The sequence below is a fragment of the Nelumbo lutea genome, chromosome 6, assembly GCF_056320005.1.
Source record: "Nelumbo lutea isolate HS-2025 chromosome 6, American lotus-T2T, whole genome shotgun sequence".
In the NCBI taxonomy this organism is placed as follows: domain Eukaryota; kingdom Viridiplantae; phylum Streptophyta; class Magnoliopsida; order Proteales; family Nelumbonaceae; genus Nelumbo; species Nelumbo lutea.
The window spans coordinates 15,328,788-15,353,354 of record NC_142689.1 but is presented as its reverse complement, the minus strand read 5'-3'; the positions used below and the strand labels follow the sequence as shown (position 1 = coordinate 15,353,354).

Genomic DNA, 24,567 nt, shown 5'->3' with positions numbered 1-24,567 from the left:
TGTCCAACAGCATGTTTTTGTTTTGATAACAAACGACCACCACATCAGCAAAATTACATTATTTTTCCCGATAATAAAATTATTTTTGTTTTCGAAAACAAAACCAACCATATTATCAAACAGACTTTAAATGAACGATTCAACCGTGTGATCAGATCCATATCATACAACACTCCTTGAGAGACCAACAAAGGTCCAATAACGGTAATTTCTCCACATGCTTCCATCATGCATTATTTAGAACATAATCAAATGGGCTGAAAGTAACTCATACCAAAAGAGTAGGCCTCACTTGGATTCCATTCCACAATCCACAACCCACACAAAGACACAAGGAATACCACAACACTCCCTTCTTCCTCGTCTTCTTTCATGTCACCAACTGTGGTCCCCACCAAAAATTCTGAAACGCACTTAGCATTATCATCATCATCCATAACCACAGCATGCCACGTCACCAACAAATGGAGAGTGAAAACCACCAACGCCCAAACAGAGCCCTCATAAGTGGAGTGTCTGCTCTGCGCTCTGCTGCGTGTTTAGGGTTTGGTGGGAGAGAGAGAGACAGAGAGGACAGCGGGTTGCCGGGTTGGAGTTAGCAAAATGCGCGCCAAAAGATCGCGAGTTAGATATGCCAACAAAAGGCGCGCATCGCCGCTTCGAACCGTTTTATTTATTTATTAAATATTTATAAAATAAAACTAATATCAAAAATATTTTTTCTAGAAAATAAGAAAAACCTTTTGCAAGCCAGACACTCCCATTTCCTACTCGAACGCGTGTGTATCTAACTACTATTTTTCTTTTTTTTTTTTGTTTTCTAATTTTCTTTTAATTTTAATTTTTTTCTTTCTATCTGCTTCCCTCCATATCTATCCGAACTAAATTCCCTCCTTCCCTCGTTTTCTGCTCTCCCCGCTTTTTTAACCCCTCTCTCTCTTCCTCTCTCTCTTTCTCTCTTCCCCCCAAAACTCAGATCCCGTTCTCCCTCCTTTCCGCCTCTTCAAACTCTCCAATTTCTGCCCTAATTTCCCTCAATCTTTCCCCGTCGATCGTTTGAGTAGTGAAGCGTGCCTCCGAGACCTCTCGATCCAGTCTCTCGAAATCGGCGTTGAAAAACGCACCAGAGAGGGTTTGATTGATACATCCTTCGCAGAATCGGAAAAAGGTCCTTTTTTGTAATATTTTTTGGCGGTATTTTCATGTCTGGCGCCCGAGCTTCCAATCGCTCGGCGCAGCCGTCGGGGCAGATCCTGCAACCTCTGAAACGTCACCTTCCGTTCTCATCGACGAAGCCGCCGTTTGTTCCTCCTGATGACTATCACCGGTTCTCCGGAGATAATCGTAGAGTTTCCAATGAGGAAGCCGAAGCTATAGTTGTTAAATCTCCGGTGAGTTTGTTTGGATAGTTTGCGGTTTTGGTTAGTTATTGGTTTCTTTCTGGGCTCTGATTGCTGTTTGATGAGAATTCTACTAAGATCGGTTTCTGTTAGTGCTTTTAGTTAGTTTATGGTATCTGTCGTTGTTAAAATTGCAGGCTTGCATTGCTTTTTTCCTGCTATTATTGCAGTTAGTTTGTAGTCGTATACTTGGAGTTTCGATCTTACATTTCTTCTGTATAACATGCTGGAAGGGAAGTAAGGTGGTCCGATTATATAGAATCTTTTGCTACTGGGCTTATTTCATTTTGTTTTTTTTGTCACAATTCGCTTACTTCTTATATCTTTTGGAAGAGTTTGTTAATAACTGCTTTGTTTCAACTATTTTTAGTTATGCTCTTTTTGATCCACGTGTTCCGTGGTAATTTATGTGAGAAGATTATGGTGATTGGGATCCATAGAGCAGTAATTGATATTTGTACTACAAGAGAGTTTGCAAGTTGATGTTTTTTTTTAATGGATAATCGCAAGTTAGTGATTGACTGATTGTTTTGCATGCATTATACTGAATTTGCACTTTTCCTGGTTGAAAGGCATTAGCTTGAGTGTTTTTTTTTTTTTTTTAAGTGAGAAAAAGGGAATACTTGTTTTTCAGTGTTTAGCTGTTTCAACTTTCTCTTTTAGAGTACACTCTCTAGTTGTTTGCTTTATTTACTAGTGACTGGCTTTTCAAAGCTTTCTTGCTTCCTCCTAAAGGGGAATACCATACCAACTCAGGCAATAATGAAGGCGACGGCTAATGCTGTTCTCTTAAAGCTTCTGCCTTTAGATTGACCTTGCTTTTCTACCTTAGGCTTTTCAAGGAGATGCTCTATTTGCTGCTGTTCTTGGTTGAATCATGTTTCTGTAATCAATAGTGTTCTCTTGTAAATGTTACTCTACCTTGATGTCTCATTTAGTTTTTCCTTTTTATTTTAAGATGCAGTACAGCCCCAATTAAATTTTTACATGGATGAAGACTACAGGCTTATCACCCCACCTCTAAGGATGGAGATGAGTACTTGAAGTGCAAGAGATCTGCATGTATATTTTAGTAAAAGAAGGAAATCAAATTAGCTCATTGATATTGCTTGATATGGATTGGCTGATTGCTAGCCACAGCATGGCTAACTTACTTAACTGAGTGCTGGCATCAGTTTGTCTTCTCAGAGTTTCTTTGCTTTCTCTTGCCAATCCCATTACATTTGAATAGCCATTTTTCATCTCCAAAGGCAACCGGAAATTTTCCTTGTGAGACTTGGCATTTTGGAAAAATCGGAAAATGGCATCTGTTCAAATTTTACTGGAATCCACATTCTATAAAACTTGAAAAAGATTTGATAACTTGCAAGGCCTTCATTCTGGGTAAGACATTGACACTGAGGCCAATTCACCCGGTGTTAGATTTCTTTTGAGGAGGCTTGATTTTTTATGAGCATCTAGCTTCTAGAAAGTCTTTCCTCTAATCAATAACATTAAGAAAGGAGAAACAAGGTGGGAAAATGACAGTGGTCAAGGAAAGGCATCCTAGACGTGTGCCCAAGAAGAGAATAAATCATGAATGGCCTAACCAAGCATCGTTAGCAACTAAGTTGCCAAATAGGTGAGTCCACTATACTGGCACCTAATACACAAGAACAACTCTGATATTTTGAACCACATTTAGCTAAACTATATTTATGTACACTGGTTTTGGTAGATTTAGGTATTCATTTGCCTTGTTTACTGAAATGAATATAATATATTTATTTTGGGGAAGAATATAAACAGAACCAGCTAATGTGGGGAAGCTTTGTGTACATTAATCATTATTTTTCCAACTCAATAAAATTAACTGTTAACTATAAAAAATAACATATTCTTTGTTACTGATGAAAGAAGATTTAGCTATTTGTTTGACCAAGGTTTTCAATTTGGATATCGATATTTGTCTTCTTAGTGTTGTTTTATACCCTCTACATGTCATCATTGCTACAGGATGTTCTGCTAGTTATTTTATTGGTCCATCATCTTGATGTGTTGAGATTTCTTTAGACTAGGACTAACATTCTAGCACCGTTTGGATAGCATTGCAAGACTTGGGAATTGAACAACTTTTGACTCCAAAGTCCCTTCTCTTTGCTCCTTGCAACTGCCCTTTATTAGTTTTAAGCATTATTACATGGATACTAACAAAGGAACTGAAATTCAATTTGTTTAGGAGTTTGACACTAGAGATGAAAGAACATGGATTTGGGGGCATTAGTAACAAAACCACATGTTGTTCAACAATGGTCTGTTTTATGAACTTTTCATTTTTATACCCATATAAAATGTCATAAGTACATTTAACAGCTTGTCTTTGCCACCTGGAAATTTTTGTGCTAAAAGACAGGGTTAGTTCCAGTAGTAATATATGCTAAGTGATAGTTTATGCTGGAGAATTGGTTATTAAAATGTCATAAAAAATTAAAACTTGTTGCTCAAGGACTTGCCATATGTTGGATCTGTATGCTTGTAGTATACATATTTTTTTTTTTAATTTGATGTTCATATTGATATTTCACCTGTTTAGAATGGTCCATGCAATATTGGTTTCAATGTCATCATTAGTTTAAATGAGATCTGATTGGTTTCCCCAACCTATGGTCATCCTAGCTCAGAATTCTAGGCTTGAGCTTGGCCACATGGGCCTTGTATTTTAGGGGTTGTGGGGATAAAATCAGTCCTCTGATAATGATCAGAACTGAATCATTTGAAGATTGTTTATGTTAAAGTAGTTACATGAAGATGCAAGATTTGTGAGCATAATTCTAAATAATTTGATGTTTGTAAATGTGTTTAGGCTAGAATTTACAACTATCTAAGTGCAAAATACAAGAAATTTGAGTGGTGCAAATGCAAATGCAACTGCACAATGGAACCTGGACACTTGTGGATATTTGAGCAACCTCCTTATTGTTTAATTGATTAAAGTCTACTATTGTAGTAGCACTGAATATATGTTGGCATGGCATATACTATATAGTTGGATATTTGCATCTGAAAATGCATTTCCTTGGAATTCTTCCTTGCTTCCAAATGTGGTCTGTTTGAGTTATGGGGACCAATAGTTTTCAATTTTGCCATTTTCGTGGTAGCTTATTTCTGTTTTCAATTTTGCTCATGAGTTAAATGTCAAATTTATTTATTTTTATTATTTGTGTGGTAAGTAATTTGAAGCTTTAGTACTATGGACATATGTGAAAATTTCTATAATTAGTTGGATAAGGCTTGTTGATGGTTGAACTTGTAAAAATTTATGTGTGACATAAATATGCTTCCATTTGCTTAACCATCCAGCATTTTGTGAACTAGTGTTTAATTGAATCTTTTGATTTAGCATCCACTTCCACTGATGGCTTGGGCTATGAAATGCGTTTAGAAACCTCCCTTAGCCAACCTATGAAATGTGTAGCTTTTCTATGTCTTTTTGAAGGATATACTCAATTGTCACTGATGGCTTGGGCTTTTTAGTTTGCCTAAGTGAAAGGTTAGTTGTCGCAATGTACCAACCAGCTGGTTGGTAAGGTCTCTTATTGGTTGTAGCAGAGATTTGGGGTTGAATCTTGCCTGCATGCTACACCTAGATCAGGGGGTTTGTGGGTTTGAGGGATGGGCTAGCCCTGTTGTGTGGCCCCTTGGAAAAAAGGAAAGATTATTAATATTGAAAAAAGTTTTGTAAAAGCAACTTCAAAGATAAAAAAAGTCCATTACCCAATGTTGGTCCTAATTGTCTGGGGTCTTGGAAGGTGGACCGGATATTGTCCTAACCTTGGCATTTGTTTTCCACAAAGTGACTTAGGCTCATACAATGTTCTCACGCTTGATAGCCAACTTCAAAGATTCTTCTCTTTGAAGCTATTAGCAAAGGTTCCTTGATAGATGATAATAAATTGATAAAAAGGGATTCCTTAGCATAATGGTTATTGCCTTAATTTAATTATTATTAAACTTTGCAATTATCCTATCAGAGAAAATTTGAAGAATGACATCCTCTATGTTGCAAATCACTTTTGAGATGTCACTTATTACTAGTTGTTCATGTTGAACCCTTGCTTTTATTTCTCTCGAATTGTGGTTATCTCATACTCACATTTCCTTCCAATTACCATCTGAATGCTATGAACTATTAGAAGAATGGTGTTAGTAACTTGTATAATTGTGAGAAATATTTTATTTGAGTCAACTAGGGAATATCCCATAATCATATGATGCTTTGTTGTTTCATCAATTTTTGCATTGTTGGTTAAACATGATGTAATTTCTTGGTTCCTCATTTGGTACACTGGCACTTCAAGCTTTTGTTCCAATGAAGCAACAAGCAAGCAGGGTTTAATAACTTTTAGCAAGAATGCCAGATGACAAAAACATTACATGCTTTTACTGACCTGCCTCTATTTTATAGTGAGGTGGTCATTTAAAGCATTTTAAAAGAATCTAATATCTGTCTGTGTTGTGCATGGTCAAGAGGTAACCAGAGAGGAGGGGATGGTCAAAGTTTTTGTGGATCACTTTAAGGCCATTTTCACCACCTTTGGGATGAGGAGCTCTGAATTCCCATTCTTAGCTTAGGACAGGGTGCCAAAGGCCTTCTTTTTGTGGGCTTGGAGAATGTATTTGCAATTGAGGATATAAAGGAAGCTGTGTTCTCAATGGACAGATCCAAAGCCTTGGGGCTAGATTGTTTCTCTATAGCTTTTTATCAGGATTGTTGGGAAATCATGAAGGATGACTTAATGGAAGTTTGCAATGAGTTTTTTAATGATGGGAAAATCTCTGAAGTAGCATATTTAACCTTTATTGCTTTGATCCCCAAGAAGAAAGAAGCTAGAGTACCAAAGGATTTTAGCCCCATAAGCCTGTTGGGGAGTCTCTACAAGATAATAGCAAAGGTTTTTGTTAGAAGATTTAAATAGGTGCTGCCTTTAGTGATTTCACAGTTCCAAGTTGTTTTCATTGAAGGGAGATGGATCATTGATCAAATCTTGGTGGCTAATGAGTGTGTAGCATTGAAGAGATCAAGGAGAGGAAAGGGTTTAGTTTGCAAGTTGGACTTAGGAGAAAGTCTATGATGGATTGGTCTTTTCTCCTTGAAATTTTAGAGAAGACTGGTTTGGGTGCTAGGTGGAGGAAGCGGATAAAAGGTTGCTTGAGCTCAGTATACTACTCAATTTTGATAAATGGAGTGGCTAGAGACTTATTTCCAGCAAAGCGAGGGTTGAGGCAAGGAGATCCTTTAACTTCCTTCCTCTTCACCTTGATAGCAGATGTGTTATGTAGGATTTATAGTTAAGGCTGATCAGGATAGATTGATTAGAGGTTGGAGGGTAGGAAGAAATGAGGTGGTGGTCACCCTCTTATAGTTTGCAAATGATATAATCTTGATGTATCTATGAAAGGCAATGAAAGTAATTTGAGGAATCTAAAGTAACTCATCATTGCATTTGAGACTTTCCAATTTGAGGGTGAATTTGGGAAAGAGTTGTGTGGTGAGAATCAATGTGGAGGGGGAAGATATAAGTCCAATGTTAGATGTTAGGGTGTGAGGTAAAGAATTGGCCTCTGGATTATCTTGGACTACCATTAGGGGAAACACAAAAAATAAAAAGTTTTTGGAATCTGCTACTTAAGAGATTTACTAAAAAGCTAGCACTTTGGAAGACGAATTACATTTTGGTGGGTGGGAGAATAACTTTGATTAGGGCAACACTGACCAACTTACCCATATATTTTCTCTCCACTTTTAGGATTCCAACTAGGATAGTGGTTCAGCTAGAGAAAATCATGAGGGATTTCCTTCAGGAGCCAAGGGATGGGAAGGGGGACCTTTTAGTGAAGTAGGAGCAAATAAGTCTAAGGGGTGGGGAGGGCTTGGATTAGTGAACTTAATGTGCAAAAATACAATACTCTTAAGTAAATGGCTTTTGGAGGTTTCCAATGGAAAGGGAAAGGTTTTGGCATAAGGCAATTGTGAGCATTCATGGGTTGTTGAATAATGGTTGGGATGCAAAGATAATCTCTGTTGTAACTTTCCTTTCTCCTAGGAAATCAATACAACATGTATATTCAACTTTTATTAGCTGCACTCGTTTTTATGTGGATGTGAAACCCAAGTCTTCTTTTGGGAAGATCTTTAGCTAACAAATACTCCTCAAGTTTGCTTTTTTTCTCCTTTTGGGGCATTTTGGGATTTTGGATATAGAAGGGGATTGAGGGATAGTGAATGTGAAGCTCTCATTTGTTTGTTGGATAACTTCAATTTAGTTTTTCTGGATCCATCAGTGGAGGATACTCGAGTTTGATCTCCTTCAAATGGTGTGTTTACTTGCGTTTCCTTTTTCAATGCCCTCTTGCAGCCTGCTACGTTGGGGGAGAACTTGATGAAAGAGATTCGGAGCAAGCCTATTCCTCCCAAAATTCAAGCCTTGTGTTTGAGAAGTCTATCTTGGCAAGGTAAACACTTGTGATATGCTTCAAAAGAGAAGGCCAAACAAATGCCTTTTGCCTCATATGTGCTTCCTTTGCTCTGCAAGCGGTGAATCCTTATCTCATTTATTTCTATCTTGCTCTTTTGTGCTTTGTATTTGGGAACTCTGCAGTTCTCTTTTTTGTTGCAGCTGGCACTCCCCAAAGGATGTAGCTAGCCTTTTCAGTCCAAGCTTCCTAAGCCAAAAAAGAGAGGAAGAATTATGTGGAAAGCAGTGAGGGCAGTAGTGGTGTGGGCTATTTGGGAGGAAAAGAATGGGAGGATCTTCAGTGAGAAGAGTAGTTCAAAAGAGGAAATCTTTGAGGCCATAAAAATCAAAGCTGTACATTGGCTAAAGACACTTGATACTTTCCAAGGCTATTCAGTGGATAACATTTGGAGGGCGTGGAATAAAGTGGCACAATCTGCTAACAGAATCAAGTTAAATTTTGATGGAAGTTCCATGGGAAGTTCTAGTCTGGCAGGGGTTGGAGGTGTCTTCAGAGATGGTGCAGACAGGGTATTGGCCATGTTTTCAGGACCTTTAGTAGTGGGAGACTCATTAAAGGCTGAACTAATGGTGCTGCTTCAAGGTTTATGACTCGCAAAGCAATCGAATTTCCAACATTTGGAAGTAGAAATAGATTCAGAACTGGTTGTTTCTTGGGCTGGAAATAAGAACCAAGTGCCATGGACCTATAGGCATGCCTTGAGAGAAATAGAGAAACTGTCACAGGAGCGGAATGTTACCTTCAGTTGGATAAGGACTGCGAATGGGATGGCTGACACTTTAGCAAAGCAAGGGGTCTATAGACAGCAGATGTTTTGTGCACTGTTGTAATTTTTCTGTAGAAAACCTAGACAGCAGTCAACTTTGGGTGCTATCGTAAAATTGATGGAGGGTGGCTAATGTCTTTTGGAGGGCTGAAACCACTGTTGTACCATTCAGTTTTCTCCAACTAATATATTTAATAAGATATCTTTTTTCTGATAAAAAATGGATCAACTATGAGTTTGTTCCTGTAGCATGGCCTTTCAGGAGAAACTTGACAGATTTTGTTATTAAGGAATGGTGATCTTTCCTTGTGCATAAGAGAGAATTACTTGTTCTGATAAACTAAGTTGCAAACACTCTAGTTGTATTATAGCAAAATAGGCTTTCAGAACTATGAGCAGTGCTGATATTTTTGACATGCATCATGCATTTGTTGCCCATATTCTTTGCACCTTGATAAACTTGACAGTTTTGATATTAAGTATTTGTTTCCTTGACCATAAGAATGATGAATTATTCTGATAGAACGAATACTGTAACATATCATACCTTGAGAACTACAAGTAATGGTGAATTGGTGTTCATATATTTGACACATATTTGTTGCCTCAGGTGACTCTCAATCACAAATGAATAGAATCTTAAAGGTGTTTCAGCACATAGCATTGCCTAATGTATTCCGCCTAGCAATTGTAAAAAAATGAATCTTTGCTTAACCACAAAAGTTTTTCAAAATTGCCCTCACTGACTTCTACATAGGTCTGCCCCTATATGTTACTATTGTCAATTGAAGTGCAGAGAATCCCCTGGATTCTTTCTTTTAGTTGTGTACTCTCATTTTTTAATACTTTTCTCTTAGAACAAGACATCATGATACTTGAGTGCACAATTGACATTTGTATCCCATTTTGATTATTTGTTATAGTGGATTAATGGATATATCTATGAAATACCCTTCAAGTTATTGCTGCAGTTATCTACTCCCACAGGTTGCTTATTGAAAATTATGTAAATGGTGTTGCTCAGCCACTGAAGCGGAAGAGTGAAGCAGAAGACTGTGAAGGTGAATCTAGTGAGTGGACTACCAGTCCTGGATACACTGAAGTGGTTAACAGCCCCCTCCGGACGCCTGTATCAGGAAAAGGGGGAAGGGTATACAGCAAATCAAAGGTCCCAAAGCATGGTAGATCCGGGCCTCAAACCCCTGTGTCAAATGCAGGTGAGAAGGGTTCACAATTTTGTTTTTCTTTGAACATTCATTTTCACCATTAGATCTTCTCAAATTGATCTAGATCATATCTTCATGGTTCTAGTTACATTGTATTGCACCCGAATTCTCGTGGTCTTGGCAGAACTGATTTTCCACAATTACTGCTTCCATATCTTCTACACTAGCATCCAAAGACAACAAGTCTAACAAAATAGAGATATTTGATAAAAATCTTTGATGTTTCAATTTGCAGGTTCCCCTTCTGGCAATACTCTGACTCCAGTTGGTACTTGTCGTTATGACAGCTCTCTGGGTAAGTTAATATGGAATTTCTTTTTTTTTAATGTTTTGCTATTCAGTCTACTAAATCCCCCCTGGATCAATAATTGTTTAACATCAATATCTAAGAATCTGTACTGTTGAGTGTTTGTATGGCCTTAAAGTTTGAAATTAGGCAACTGAAGTAAGAAGCTGATGATTTGTTGCAACTCTCAGGTCTCTTGACTAAAAAGTTCATCAATTTGATCAAACATGCAGAAGATGGTATTCTTGACCTGAACAAAGCTGCTGATACATTGGAGGTTTGCTTTTTTAACTTACTGATAAAATTTATTATGTATGCCACAATGTTATTATAACAATTGAAGGTTTTTGTTCTTACAGGTACAGAAGAGGCGGATATATGACATAACAAATGTATTGGAAGGAATTGGTCTCATAGAGAAGAAGCTTAAGAACAGGATACGCTGGAAGTATGGAACCTTTTTGCAGTCTTTAGAACTTGGATATCTTTTGATGCATAAGTCATTTTGAGTGTATTTGAGGACTGACTGTTTGTTTGATTAGGGGGCTTGATGTCTCAAAGCCAGGAGAAGCTGATGATGATGTTGCAAATTTACAGGTATAAGATTATGTTGTCTTATTGGCATTCAAACAATTGAATGGGTTGGCTACTATGCTGTTGAGATTTTCTTTCGTTTGAACATAACACTATGCATTGGATTTATGAAGTGCATGCTGTACCATGTACAAACACTATTGACCATGAATTAGATTCTTAGGCTGCATTTGTTTTCGGTGTAAATATGGACCAGTTTAAAACTCCACTCCTGGTCCGTATTTGTTGGTGTTTGGATGGAGTGTAGTTTTACATTGAAAATCGATGTAAACTCCACTCATGGTAGAGTTTTACATTAATAATCAATGTAAATACAATATGGATTTTATTGATTTAGTATTTACATTGATAATAACACTTTTCAAAGTTCCAATGGATTACTCATTTAAACTGATTGGGCGTTGAACTCCATCGATGTAGTTTTACATTGATAAATATTTACACTGAAAACAAATGCAGCCTTACAAAATTCTGATTTCCCAGAAAAACAGGACCTTATCTTCTATTTTTGCTGCAGGCAGAAGTTGAAAACCTTTCCCTGAAGGAGCAAAGATTAGATGATCGTATAAGGTTGTGTGGTTTAATCAAGCAAGCACATTAAATTGATAATGCTTCTTTTTCAGCCTTTCAGTTATGCTGATACTTTCAACTTGTTGCAGAGAAATGCAAGAAAGATTGAGGGACCTGAGTGAAGATGAAAACAGTCAAAAGTAGATCTCTTACCTATGCATTTTTCATTACAACAGATAGTGTATTATTTTACTCACAGAAACTTATCTTTGATGTCTCTTCTAGGTGGTTATTTGTAACTGAAGAAGACATCAAGGGCCTACCCTGCTTCCAGGTTGGTTTAATTTCCAAGTTTTGTAGTTCTGGTATTGGCTGGTGATTTAATCATCTTAATTCTTAAGTCCCGTTGCTTGGCTAAACAGCATTTTAACCTTTAGTACTTTGTTTCTGGCAGAATGAGACTCTGATTGCAATTAAAGCTCCACATGGGACCACCCTAGAAGTCCCAGATCCTGATGAGGTGGGTGAGAGTGCTTTAAAAGACTGAATAGAAAAGTTGATTTTATGTTTTTTCATGTTTCTGATGCTGAGTCTCACATTCCATCGTTATATTAGGCTGTTGATTATCCACAAAGGAGATATAGAATAGTCCTCAGAAGTACCATGGGTCCTATTGATGTTTATCTTGTCAGGTACAAACTTGATTGGTAAATCTTTAGCCTTCTATTGGCATAAATGGCATATGCTGCCTCTGCAAAAAAAGTTGGCAAATGTACCAGTGGGAATTAGAAATGACGGAATTTTGACAGTATTGTTTTTTGAATGCATTCTTGCTATCTCTTTAGTCAATTTGAAGAGAAGTTTGAAGAAATGAATGGTGTTGAAGCACCTCAAAGCCTACCACTTCCATCAAGCTCAGGTTCTAATGAGAACCCAGCAGCAATAACAGTCACTGAGGACAACAGTGGGAGGGAGATGGAATTGCAAGGAAATGATGCTCATAGAATATACTCAGATCAAAATGCCTCACATGATTTTGTCAGTGGGATCATGAAGATTGTTCCCTCAGATGTTGATGTAAGCATTATCCATCTAAGACTTTACAGTTATTATCTTTTTTATGAAGCGACTTAATTGCCAAACAAGTAGTATTTCCTTCTTTCAGAAAGTTGTGTTTTAGAGTTCTTTATTTCAGATGGAAAACTTGGCATCAAAATGATTATAAAGATGCAACTTTCATAGTTAAATGGTTTATGGAAATTTTCAATATTTTACAATGCATTTGATGTCTTTATCAAGTTTTTTAAAACTGGACTGGACAGGGAACCGTTCTGGGGTCTGATTCCTGGGTCAAATGGTCTGACCGTCTGGTCTGAATGGACAGCCTGCTCTGACAAAAATTAAAAGAACTTAAAAAACCCAATAAACAGCCAAAAACCATTCCTGGGTTGAATGATTTGATGGTCTGACTGCCTGGATCAGTGGTTTGCTGATCAAATCGACGGTTTTGGGCCAAAAAGCGGTTTTGGGGTTAAACTGAACTGGTTCCCAGTTTTTCTGGTCTGGTCCAGTTTTGAAAACATTGGTCTTTATGTGTTTCTTTTTTTTTTCTGCAACTGATAAGTTTTCCATGTATATGCCTTTTAGTGATATTAGAAAAGGTGTGCTATTCATTGGTAACTGATCTTGTTGATCTTGTCTCAAGGGGTGCAGTAGATGTTTGTGATACATGTCTACTCATATTAGATGGCTGTTGTTTTTTTTTTTTTTTGGTGCAGAGTGATGCAGACTATTGGCTTTTATCGGATGCTGGAGTTAGCATCACAGATATGTGGAAGACTGAACGTATCCTACTTTTTTTTCTCTTTTGCAGTTCTGCCCCTGTTGTTTTTCCCCTCTGAATAATTAATTATTTACTCTGTTCCATCCACTTCTATTTATTGGATATCATGGAGCAAATAGTGAATTTCCCTGACTGAGACTAGCTGGAGTTGAATGGGATACCGTTGATCCCCTTCATCCTGAAGAGTTTGTAATGGCTGATGTCAGCACACCACGGCCACAAACTCCACCATCTGGTGTTATTGAAGTGCCATCTTCTAATTCTATTCAGAGGTGAGTGGGTATTGCTAGTGGATGGAATCAGAGAGCTAAAGTCTGTACTTTATTAGAATCTCTCATTTTCGCCCATCTCCCTTGTATTTTACTGATGCAACCCTGCCGTTTGGGATTTATTTGCACCCTTGGGTTGCCAAGTATATGACTATATGTTGCCTACTGTAAGAATCTAGAGAATAGGAAGATGGAAGATAGCTGGTCCATTGTACAGTATATTTGATCATGTGATTCAGTAACAAATAAAATTGAAATCTTTATTGTTCCAGGTATCTTTCCACTCATCATGCATGAGATATTCTGATTGCAGACTAAATGCTCATTTTGTTCGTATATAGCAATTTGATTCAGAGCTATGCAAATTTAATAATTAATAGGAGTGCAACTCAGGGTGCACTTGGGATTAGAGACCAAGAGAAAACTCAATGTACTGGACCTTGGTTTAATAATTTGTATCATGATAAGGAAAGTTTTATAAAATAGTGTTGGGAAGTCTAGAAATATGTCTAATTTTATATAGTAAGAAATGATTTAAACCTCCATTATTTTGCACTTCGACAATTGATGGGCATTAAACAGAATGGAGCGGTGAAGGAGGATTCATGTGATTTGCTCCCATATGGTTGTAATAGCTAACAAGTTGGGCGATAATGATGGTGATAGTGATTTGATGCAGATACAGCCTTCTAGTTTTAACTTATAACAGTGACAGTATTATCTAGGGTACTGCAACTTCACTAGACAAGAAAGTTGCCGATAAAACAAGAGCATAAAGGATCATAGCATATACAAAGAGGTTTACATATTACTGGAGGAAACCTGATTGGAGATGCAGCTTCGTGTGCAGCATATGGCAGGGCAAAAGTCCCCAACTTTTTCTCCAATATCATTGTCATTCGTTGTGATTCCCACCTGAATACAAAATAATTCTTCTCCGGGAAGCTACAGATAATCTGAATGCACTTGAAAGTGGAAATGCGCTGTTCACTTGAAAAAGAAAACTCTTAGATGGCTTTACCTTCTGCAGCAGTCAGCACTCCTTTGCTTGATTCCCTTTGTGCTTTGGACTCAAGTCCCTCCCTCTTTTGAGTTGAATATCCGCATGGATTGGATCCAATTTCTAAAACAGGAAATTGAACAAGGGAAGTGGGTTATAAGATATCTAACTGTTAGAGAGGTAAAATGCAAACCTTTAGACTGTTTGGTTTGAAGGAAAAAGTAAGGAAAGAGGGAAATGTTGGGAAACTTTTACAAACCTGTATAGGTTTTCTATGTTTCCCTATCTTTTCCCTCAAACCAAACGTAGCACCTCTCCTCACAACATGCAAACTTCTTATTGCTATTCATCTATTCATCTATCTGCTGCATAGGGCTGTTCACGGGTCGGGTTGGGTTGATTTACTGATGTTTTGCCAACCGACCTGACCTGGTCGGTTTACCTAGAAATGAAATTGAAATCGACTTGGTTGGTTTGGATCGGTTTTGTGAATGATTCTCTCGGTGTGAACGGTAAATGATTCAAGTTTAAGAAAGCAAAGACTGGATGTCTGGAAATTAAAAATGATATTTTATATATCAGAAATTTTATATATAATATGTATATTTCTTAAATAAAGCTGAAATGTATATTAAAACTGAAATATATATATATAAATCAGTTCGGATTGGTTTGGTTTTGGTTTTCACACATGAAAATCAAAATCGAACCAAACCATCGGTTTATGTTTTTTTTTTTAACTCGAAACTGACTGGTAAAGAGAAACTGGTCAATTTGGATTGGATCGGAGTGGATTGGTCAATTTGGATTGGATCGGCCTGCATTGGTTGGTTTGGTGGATACTGCCGCACTTGTTTGCGCTGAAATTATGCACTTGCATTCAGTCTGTGACGAGTGTCTCGTTACACGTCTGGTCTCATATGGGGCCTACCGACCCAATGCAATTGCGCCATAATACAAAGGGAATGCTAGCGCAAACTAAGTGCAGCAGATCTGGGCTACTATCCGAAGACTTGGGAGAGGACTAGACCTTGGGCATCTTCTTGCACGAACTCGGAGTTTCAGATTCGACTCGAACCAGCGTTCTTTCTGTGATAATTAATTAATAACTAAATAATCATGTTACTAAAGATCTGTTTTCGAGGTCGTATCACGGTTAGCGGGACAAGAAGGCTGATCACTGTTCCACTCCCATCTCCCTTATCTTCCTTTACTGTGCTTTATAAGAAGAATAAAGATCTTTCGGAAACGACATTGAGATTTTAGTATTCCTCCAAAATCTTTATTTAATAATTCCTCGTATGAGAGAGAGAGAGAGAGAGAGAGAGAGATTACGGGTCTATCTTCTATGCGAAGCGCATGAATGAACATATAATATCAGATTATCAGTTCAATTCAAAAGCTATGTTAAGTTGATACCTTCCAGAGGCCGGATTCGAGGCCGAATTTCTCTGTAATTTCTTCTGCCGAAGGAGAAGCGCCCGTTTTGAATTGTTCTGTTTTTTATTTATTTTTTGGTTGAAGAGCTCTCACTTTTTACTGGGACCTTAAGTTGGATTTCGAACGAAGTGGCGAGGCAGAAAGACTAGAGGACCAACTTTTCGTTCTTTGATAGGAAACCAGAAGAAGCTAAGAAAAGAGCACCGGAGGGGACAGGAGGAAGAGCGGAGTTGCTGCCATTGCCTGTCGCCAGGAAGAAATGATCTAGTTCGTACTTCCTGCAGACGACACGAAGATAAGAGTCTCTGAATCGATCAGGTTACCTAAGGAAAAAATCAAAATGCTCATCTTAACCCTCAACTTGTGGTTCTTTCTTCATGTACCGGGCCCACGGGCCGGGGTTGATTGACTTCAGTCTTAATACGATGATAAACTATGCAACGGGTCGGGTTTACCTCACCCTTAGGCCATGTTTGGTTTGAGGAAAATATGAACTAAAAAACCTAAAGATTTTTTACCTTTTTTCTTAATTTTCTTAATTTTCTTTCAAACCAAACACAACCTTAAATATTGCCACCTGATCCATCTCCCATATCGGGATTAAAAATAGGGAAAATTTTACTTTAATACCTTCACGAAGTTAATACTCAACTTTCAAACGTGTTATTTACATTAATCAAATTTTCAAAAAGTGTCAAATTTGTTTAAAACTGTTAACGTTGTAAACCGATTCTGTAGTTGCAATTATTGAGTCCCACATCATCGTCGTTGGGGTTGAGTGGTTGTTGAATCCTTGCAAATCTAAATTATCGAAGGTTATTGTTCATTTTCCCCAAGCTCTTGAAACTCCGAACAGTGGTGACGATCTACTATCTGGCCTTCCGACAGCGTCAAACTTCCCAACCCCCCTCTCTTCCTCTCTCCCGTTCTTTTCTCTTTCCCCCCCTACGTTCTTCATCTCTCCCATTTCGATTTGCCGCCGCTGCTACAGTTTTGGCCACCCCCTCTCATTTCCTTTCGATTTATTTTTTATTTGATATTTAAATTAAATAATAATAATTAGTTATTATTATTATATATAAAAAAATATTATGTATGTATATATGTAGAAACTCGATTAAGCTCACGAGCCTCAAGAATTGAGTTTTATTAGGCTCGAATTTGCTTGAAACTCAGTTTAAATCAAGTTGAGTCGAGTTTTTCACGAGCCGAGCTCGAATGACTTGTGAAAAGCTTGACTGGTTGCCACCCCTAGCTGTGAACTTCAACTTGAATTTGTTGACTCTGACTTGAAAATCCATTTTTAGTAACTATTGGTGTCTAAGAATTGATTTCCCAATTCTAAGGCTAAGATTGTTAGTGGCAATGCAGAGAGAGACCATAAATGGTGTTAGAGCTTCGTTGATTGAGAACTAATGCGAGGCAAGCATCTGAATCGACAGTTCAGATCGTGGATAACCGGTTTAAGTACAACCCCTGTTCTTTTGTTTCCTCCACCGAATTCATCAATTCACGTCCTTTATTCTCTCATCAAGTCAATCCAACTATGTCTTAATGTTATTATGGTTCAATCTTAAGGTAGAAGACAATGAACATTGTTTTGTTTTCAATGGTAATTTTGACATTTTGAAAAAACTTAAGTTGCACATGTTATCACGTGATAAGATAATTGACGGACTATTAACAGTAGAGACTAAATAGTCATTTTTATAAAAAAAAAGTTTGATTATTGCAATGACATGTTTGATCGAGTCCAGTCTTCAAGTTATGTAGTATATAATCTTGTTGGTCACCTTGGTTTGGCCATTAATTTTGGTGTAGCCAATTGAGGTCAATCATTGTTTCACTCCAAGGTGAACATCCATGAATTTTGAGTCATTGAATTGACGAGTGGTGACCATTGTCCATAATCAATTTTGGAGGGAGACCAAGGTAGCAAATAATGCTATTCCAGAAGAAGCTTTGTATGTTATTTGTCGTGATCTCTGTCAATGGCTTGACCTTGTTCCACTTTGTGAAATAGCCAATTGTCATGATCAAAAACTTTCTTTGGCCTGAGGCCCCGGAGGGAACAATCTAATGATGTCCATTTCCTACTGAGTAAAAGGTCAGGTATTACTGATTAAGGTAAGGGTAGTCTGGTCTAGGACAATACATTGTTGTGTCTTTGGCATTGGTCAAACTTCTAGATGATTCAAACTGTCTACCTTCATTGTGGATCAAAAGTATCCTTATACCCCTACCTCAGAGTTTTTTGGCCCAAGGACTTACCTCCCAAGTGGTTTATGCAAAGGCCTTTGTGTATTTTTGTGAGGATTTATTCCCTTCTTCAGGTCTTAGGCACTTCAGGTAGGGTGATGTGAACAATCTCTTGTATAACTTGTCATCAATAAAAACATACTGAGCTGATCTACACATAATTTTCTGAGCTTGAACCCCAATCTTAGGTAGGTAGTCTAGGATAGGAGTCGTTCAACTCAGATCAATTTGAGCTAGACATAGAGCTTGATCTGATGCTTCTATGCTAAGACATGCCGATTCTTCAACAAATATTGACCTACCAATTAGAATTTATTAATAGAAAGTACCTTAAATATAAGATTTGATGAGAAAGAATTAATTGAAGTGAAGTAATAGTTCAAATTACATTATTAAACCTTACAATTAGGGAGAGAGTGAGAGACTAAATGAAAAAAAAAATAGGGGCATCTTAGTGCAAGAAAGTTCGACACCTAAAACCTGTTTGGTTTTAGGTAAAGCATTTCAAGAGGACGAAGTGATTGGGTACATCAGCATAAGCAATTCCTTTTTAATGTTGAAATAATATATCCTCATCAAGTTAAATGACTGGAATTATGTGTAGTTTTATTTTTTAAAAGGGGAGGAAAGTGGTGAAATTTATTTTTAACAAAAAGGAAAGGGGAAGGGATTTACAAGCTAATATAAGAAAGCAATGCACATCCCTCAAATTTATGTGTAGTTTGCACCTAGAAATATGGCATGTTCTTGTGATCTATGCACCAAAATAAAGAGTCAAACTGTGAGACCGAAGAAATCATATTTCCTTGTCATAAAATTGGTCCTCACAGCCCTTGCAGCCATGCATTTGATAGATATCCCCATAAATAAAAACATACAAGTACAGAGGTATTTCCCCTTGGATCCAAGCAGGTGGGCAGTTTTCCTGGCCCCCTCAGCCTCTCCCTTGTCAACTCTCTAACCTCAATATTGCTTCTTTCTTTTAGAATGGCTCCTGGAATCATAACCTAGTGAGTTCTTGTTTCTTGGAAGCAATGGCCTCCCAAATTCTTCAAACCCCAATTTACCCTTCAAGCAATTCTTTTCATTGAATTTGGCTACCTCATTCATGGGGTAAATTTTCTGTTAAAAGAAATGATCAGAAGTTGCTTCAGCCTTTGATCCCTACCATAGATGCTGACTTGAAAATTTGCCTTTTTCATCTTTGGAAATTGCCCATTGCCCCTAGATACAACTGTTCATCTGGAGAGTCCTAAACAACATGATCCCAGTCAAACAGAATCTAAACTTGGAAGCTTCTCAGAAATGTTGTAATCTCTGTCAAGAGCAAGAGGAATCTCTTAACACCTCTTTATCACCAGCCATCTCTCAAAATGTGCTTTTCTCTAACCCCTGGAACTTACACTTCCAAACCCTATTTAACAACTCTGTGGTGGCAAATTTGAAACAGCTCTATAATATTTTAACTGACAAAATCTTGCTTAGACAGGTTTTATCTTGGTTAGCTATATATCGTGGTATTATATTTAGTATGCCAGAAATGAGAATTATTTCAAAACCAAAATGTCTATCCTCCTCGCCTGGCAAAGACTATTAGGAGTGTATACCAGCTTTCAAGTACGGTTGAAAACCACAGACCAAGCATAACCTAGGCTCCTGATAATTCAAAGTGTGTTTTGTATTTGTCTCCCAATACGGATTATATAATCTTTACAGATGCAAGGAGAATTTCAAACCCTGTTTACACCTTTGCAGTCGTTATTGCCTCTCGGAATTTATCTTGCATAAAAATTTTAGGAGGTCGCACTTCATCATTTGCAAGCTTTTAATAAGGGATGAGAAAAGGAAATATTCTTAAATTATTCTTCCTGTTTGTTTACGTAAACAATGTTTTGGGATAAGAAGGAAGAGGCATGCGAAATTTCAAAATTAAACGAGCGAGGTCGCACAAAAAACGCTAAGAAAATTGTTCGGGCTTTATGCACCTCCACCATCTCCACTACCGCCGCCGATCATCACCACATCCTCCTCCAGCATCCCAACCATGACCTCCTGTCTCTTCGCTCATTCGCCTACTCCTCAGCGGAGGTGGCTGCTGCTGAGCGTCGCCACCGAAAGCGCCGCCTCTGTATTGAACCCCTATTCCACACCCTAACGCACCACGCCCGCGTCCCGATCCTAAATCACCTAACAGAAGAAGGAGACCGACCTTACTCCTCTCAATCGCCGCCGGACGCGGACGCGGGCGACCGACCTTCCCAAAATCAAAAGCAAAGAGAAGAGGGTCTCCACACAGTCCGCCATGCGATGGCGTAAGGTCGGTCGCCCGCGTCCCGCGTCGCCGCGTTTGTCTACGACTGCGCCATTACCACAGCCCTCCATGCGATGGCGTCGTTGGTGAAGAGCGTCTTCACAGCGATCAAGATAAAGGCATCGGCGGACTCTTATCTGGAAAAAGGCGTCGTTGGTGAAGGAAGGCAGAATATGGAATGGAAGCCTCCCAGCCGGAGAAAAAACTCTCTCTCTCTCTCTTCCAAAACGCTTCCCGTCAGAACTTACCGGAAGGCTTTCGAGTCCCCTCCGAGCAGCGCTGATAAATTTTTTAACGTTCTGTTTTTCTTCTGAGTGATGGGTGTGAGTTGCCGCTGCTCTCATACTTTTCATATCACCGTGATCATCATCACGACCTTCTTCCATCACAAGATTTAGATCAACTGGGAACTCATGGCTACCGGATCCTCGTAGGAAGGCATGCCCGTTTGAATTGTCCAGGAATTCGAGAACAAGCAAGGCCGTAAACGATGGAGGCGGGTAGGAAGGTCTATAAATATAACGGTTCCAATATGACCGTTATACTTTGAAACGAAGGGATTCCTCGCTCTTCAGAGGCTCTGCTCATTTCCAGCTCTTCTCCTACTACTTTCCATGGTAATAATCTTATCTCCATTTCCTAGCTCTATGTCTTTCTTCTGTTTCAATTTTCTAGTGTCGTTTGTTCGGGGTTTTCTTGGCTGTTGATCTTCTCCTTATCGCTTTGAGATTTAGCGGTTTTCATCATATTGTTGAGCTGATCATTTCTCTCAATAGATTGTACAGGGAGGACCTATTTTAGTGGGCTTTTTTAGTGGGAATTTATTAATTTTACTGTTGTTGATGATGTTTTATGTTTCTTTGGAGATACTCATGTCTTTCCCTTCTATATGTCTGTTTCTTTTTATGTTTTGTATTTTGATTGATGCATTTCCTTATCAAATAACTTGGTTGGTTCTGCCTTGGGCTCCTTTTTGCACTGCTCCATTAATGGATGGTTTTAAATGTTTTATTAGAACGTGGGTGATGGGTCGCATAACAATTCATAATCTAGTCTCAAGGTTAAAGTTATTGTTTACTCGATCAACCTGTTAGACTTCGTTTACTTTCTACTGATTTTTCTGGGCAGCTGTTTAATCTAGTTTAATAAACTAGGTATACAATTGAGAAAAAGTTGAGCTAAAAGAGATATAAAATAAAAAGAAGAAAACCAATTTTATTAATGCATTTAAAGCAAGTACCATGAATGGTTAAACTCACTGATTCTTGTGGGAAATTGCTGCTTGTTTGAGTGGAACTTCTGCAATTTAATTTAGAACTTTGATGGTTGGTTGATATCCTTTTTGTTTTTAGTAGCATCATTATTTTGAATATCTGGCCGGCCCAAGGAGTTCCATGGTTAGCTTTGGAATAGACAGAGGAAATACATCAGAAAGTTCTTTCTTCTTCCAACAACCTGAACAAGAAGAAAATGACGATGAGGACTTGGATGATTGCTTTCATCAACCTGAGAAGAAGAGGCGACTTACAGCTGAGCAAGTCCGATTCCTCGAGAGGAATTTTGAGGTGGAGAATAAGCTTGAACCAGAAAGAATTGAAAATGTTGTTAAATCCTGCAACGAAAAGGATTGAACAAATCTTTAACAATATCTGGAAAATAAGATTATCCCAACTCTTTTAGTTTGATCGAAGACTGTTATTATTATATTATTTTTTTTCCAACCCCATGTCTTTCCCTCAATGGCCGGAAGCTCAGCCATTTTCTCCTATAAATTTTATTGTAAAACAAACATTAGAAAGTGGATTTTCTAACCAAAATTTTCTTAGCAAACAAACACATTATAACTAATTCATAAAATAAATTTTCCTCTTCTCATCCCATCCCATTACAGTATTGGACATTTGAAAACGTCTGCATATGCTCGGATTCTCTCCAGCTAATCTGCTTTTTTAAAGAAAAACAAGACTATCCATGGACATGCCATTGGCTTTTTAAACACTCGAAGCAGTTATTAAACAATCTGAACTCTGTTTATTTTGTACATGTAAATAGAAAATATAATTCAACAGCTCATGCGATATCCCAGGCTGCTAAAACTCTTGCTCAGCCTTCTTTTGTTACTGCACCTATATGCTAGGGATACCTAGACCGGAAGACTGCACCTCCTTATCTTTTTGCTAATATATACTTATTTACTCTAAAAAAAAAAGTACAGAGATATTTCTGATATGCAGCTGCAAGGGGTGTGAAATCCAAATTTTGAGGAGGAAATTCAAAGTCGAAACCAAAAAGGCATGACACCTGAAAAACTGATGACCAATCAAGAGGGGAAAATGCGTCTGACCAGAGGCATTTTACACATTAACTTGTGGATTTAATGTTATAGTTTATGGAATTATGGGTTTAAGAGTTTACAATTTAGACTTCAGTGCCTAAATTTTATTATTTAAATTTCAAAAGTAGTAGATGGTCAGATACTTTCATCTAACGATGGTAGGAGCCAAGTATTACCCATCAACTGATATCATAAAAGGCGTGTGGCTCTACTACCTACCATCTCTTTCCAACGTGTAGCTCTAATGGCATGTGAATTGGGTTGTGTGGGAAGGCTTATGGATAACTGACTCATAAAAGTGGTGAACTTGGAGTGATCGGATCGGCTGTCCACAGAGTTCGCGCCCCACAGCCCATCCCTAACGTGCACCGGAAACATCTCCCGTGCTTCTCATGAGGAGATACTCTCAATGCATGAATTGAATGCGATGGATTGTGGGGCACCTGTGGGGCGCGCGCTCTATAGGCAGCTGATCCCATCCCGATTCTTCCTGTATCCTATCTTTCCACCATTGTAAATATTGTGAATCCGCAACTATAATAGGGAAAAAAGTATGATAACTAAAAAAGTTTATAACTGATGAAGGAAGATGTGGCCCGACAGCTCGGCAAAAGGGGCCAAGCCTAGGCGGGAACAAGGGGACACACTTCGCCGAACTGACCCACCTTGTAACAGTTCGGGATGGACTTCGCCGAACTGCCACCTTGTAACAGCTCGGAATGGACTTTGCCGAACTGCCACTTTGTAACAGCTCGGGATAGACTTCGCCGAAATGACCCACCTTATAACAGCTCGGGATAGACTTCGCCGAACTGATCCACCTTGTAACAGCTCGGGATACACTTCGCCGAACTGACCCACCTTGTAACAGCTCGGGATACACTTCGCCAAGAAAGGACGACGACTGAGTTGACAAGCACAAGGGTAATCATACCCGATCTGACAAGGGCCTCGGGACGAGTACACGAAGTGACTATAAGAGCCCTCTGCCCCCCGACAACGGAGGTAGGCAAACTTTGCGCTATCTGGTATTACCTTGCTTTTGAAGGATTCTAACTTGAGCTTCGGAGCCTCTACACCGGGTTCCCCCCGGAGCTTTCCCATCTCCTCCGTTTCAGGTTTCCTGCTACCCCGTTCGGAAGCAAGGCAGCAGACAGCTAAGACCAGTCGGATCGCGCTCCATCAATTGGCGCCGTCTGTGGGAAACACTTCAAAAAGCCTCCCTCCAAACTTCGATACCCCATTTTTTCTTCAAAAAACCCAACACTCATGGCCTCCTCCAACAACATCGGATGTGGCATGGAGACAAATGCCACCGGGGAGCAACTTCAGGTCCCCGTAGTGTGCGTTGGACAGTTCACCATCCCCCTTTCGGCGGATGGGATCCCCATCTTGAACACGCCACAAGCAGTGGCACCCGTAAACCCTCCTACCACAAGCGTCCCCTTTCCTCTCCCCATTGAGACAACCTTCACTGAACCAACTGCCGTCCCCCTGGCAGCTAGCCAAAACCGATTGGAGGACTTAATGCAGTGCATGCGGGCAATGCAAGCCCAAATGCAACAGTTCCAGCAACACCAGCTTCACCACCACCAAGTGCTACACAACATCTCCCAGTATCACTATCAACAACAGTTCCCCCAACTGCCACTGAACCAACCACTACTTCCACCTCGCCACCCCGCTCCGAGGCCGGTCAAGGCCTCCCCGCAGGATGGGCGCCCCCGCAAGGCGAAGGCCTCCCGGCCCCTGAACCAGCCCAATAGCCAGGCCTCGTCCCCAGGCCAAAGAGAGAAAAATGTCATCCCCGCC

The 24,567-nt window shown here is 38.9% G+C and overlaps 1 protein-coding gene and 2 long non-coding RNA genes across 3 annotated transcripts; 2 read left to right on the top strand and 1 right to left on the bottom strand.

Annotated features, from left to right (window-relative positions):
* Positions 1–635: 635 nt before the first annotated feature.
* LOC148847551 (transcription factor E2FA-like) lies at positions 636–13,685 on the top strand. The gene is made up of 14 exons (XM_088950710.1): positions 636–1,391; positions 9,707–9,899; positions 10,144–10,203; positions 10,386–10,471; positions 10,554–10,642; positions 10,737–10,791; positions 11,306–11,358; positions 11,448–11,498; positions 11,584–11,632; positions 11,753–11,818; positions 11,914–11,990; positions 12,144–12,375; positions 13,077–13,143; positions 13,284–13,685. Exons 1-14 carry the CDS (start codon positions 1,203–1,205, stop codon positions 13,415–13,417), a joined length of 1,401 nt encoding a protein of 466 aa, XP_088806836.1. The 5' UTR covers positions 636–1,202; the 3' UTR covers positions 13,418–13,685.
* A 348-nt stretch (positions 13,686–14,033) lies between these two features.
* On the bottom strand, positions 14,034–16,201 carry LOC148847550 (uncharacterized). The gene is made up of 3 exons (XR_016100957.1): positions 15,830–16,201; positions 14,432–14,533; positions 14,034–14,325 (listed from the first exon to the last, which is right to left on the bottom strand). It is a non-coding gene; the product is annotated as an uncharacterized LOC148847550 (long non-coding RNA).
* A 3,457-nt stretch (positions 16,202–19,658) lies between these two features.
* LOC148847549 (uncharacterized) lies at positions 19,659–22,136 on the top strand. The gene is made up of 2 exons (XR_016100437.1): positions 19,659–21,037; positions 21,773–22,136. It is a non-coding gene; the product is annotated as an uncharacterized LOC148847549 (long non-coding RNA).
* The last annotated feature ends 2,431 nt before the right edge of the window (positions 22,137–24,567 follow it).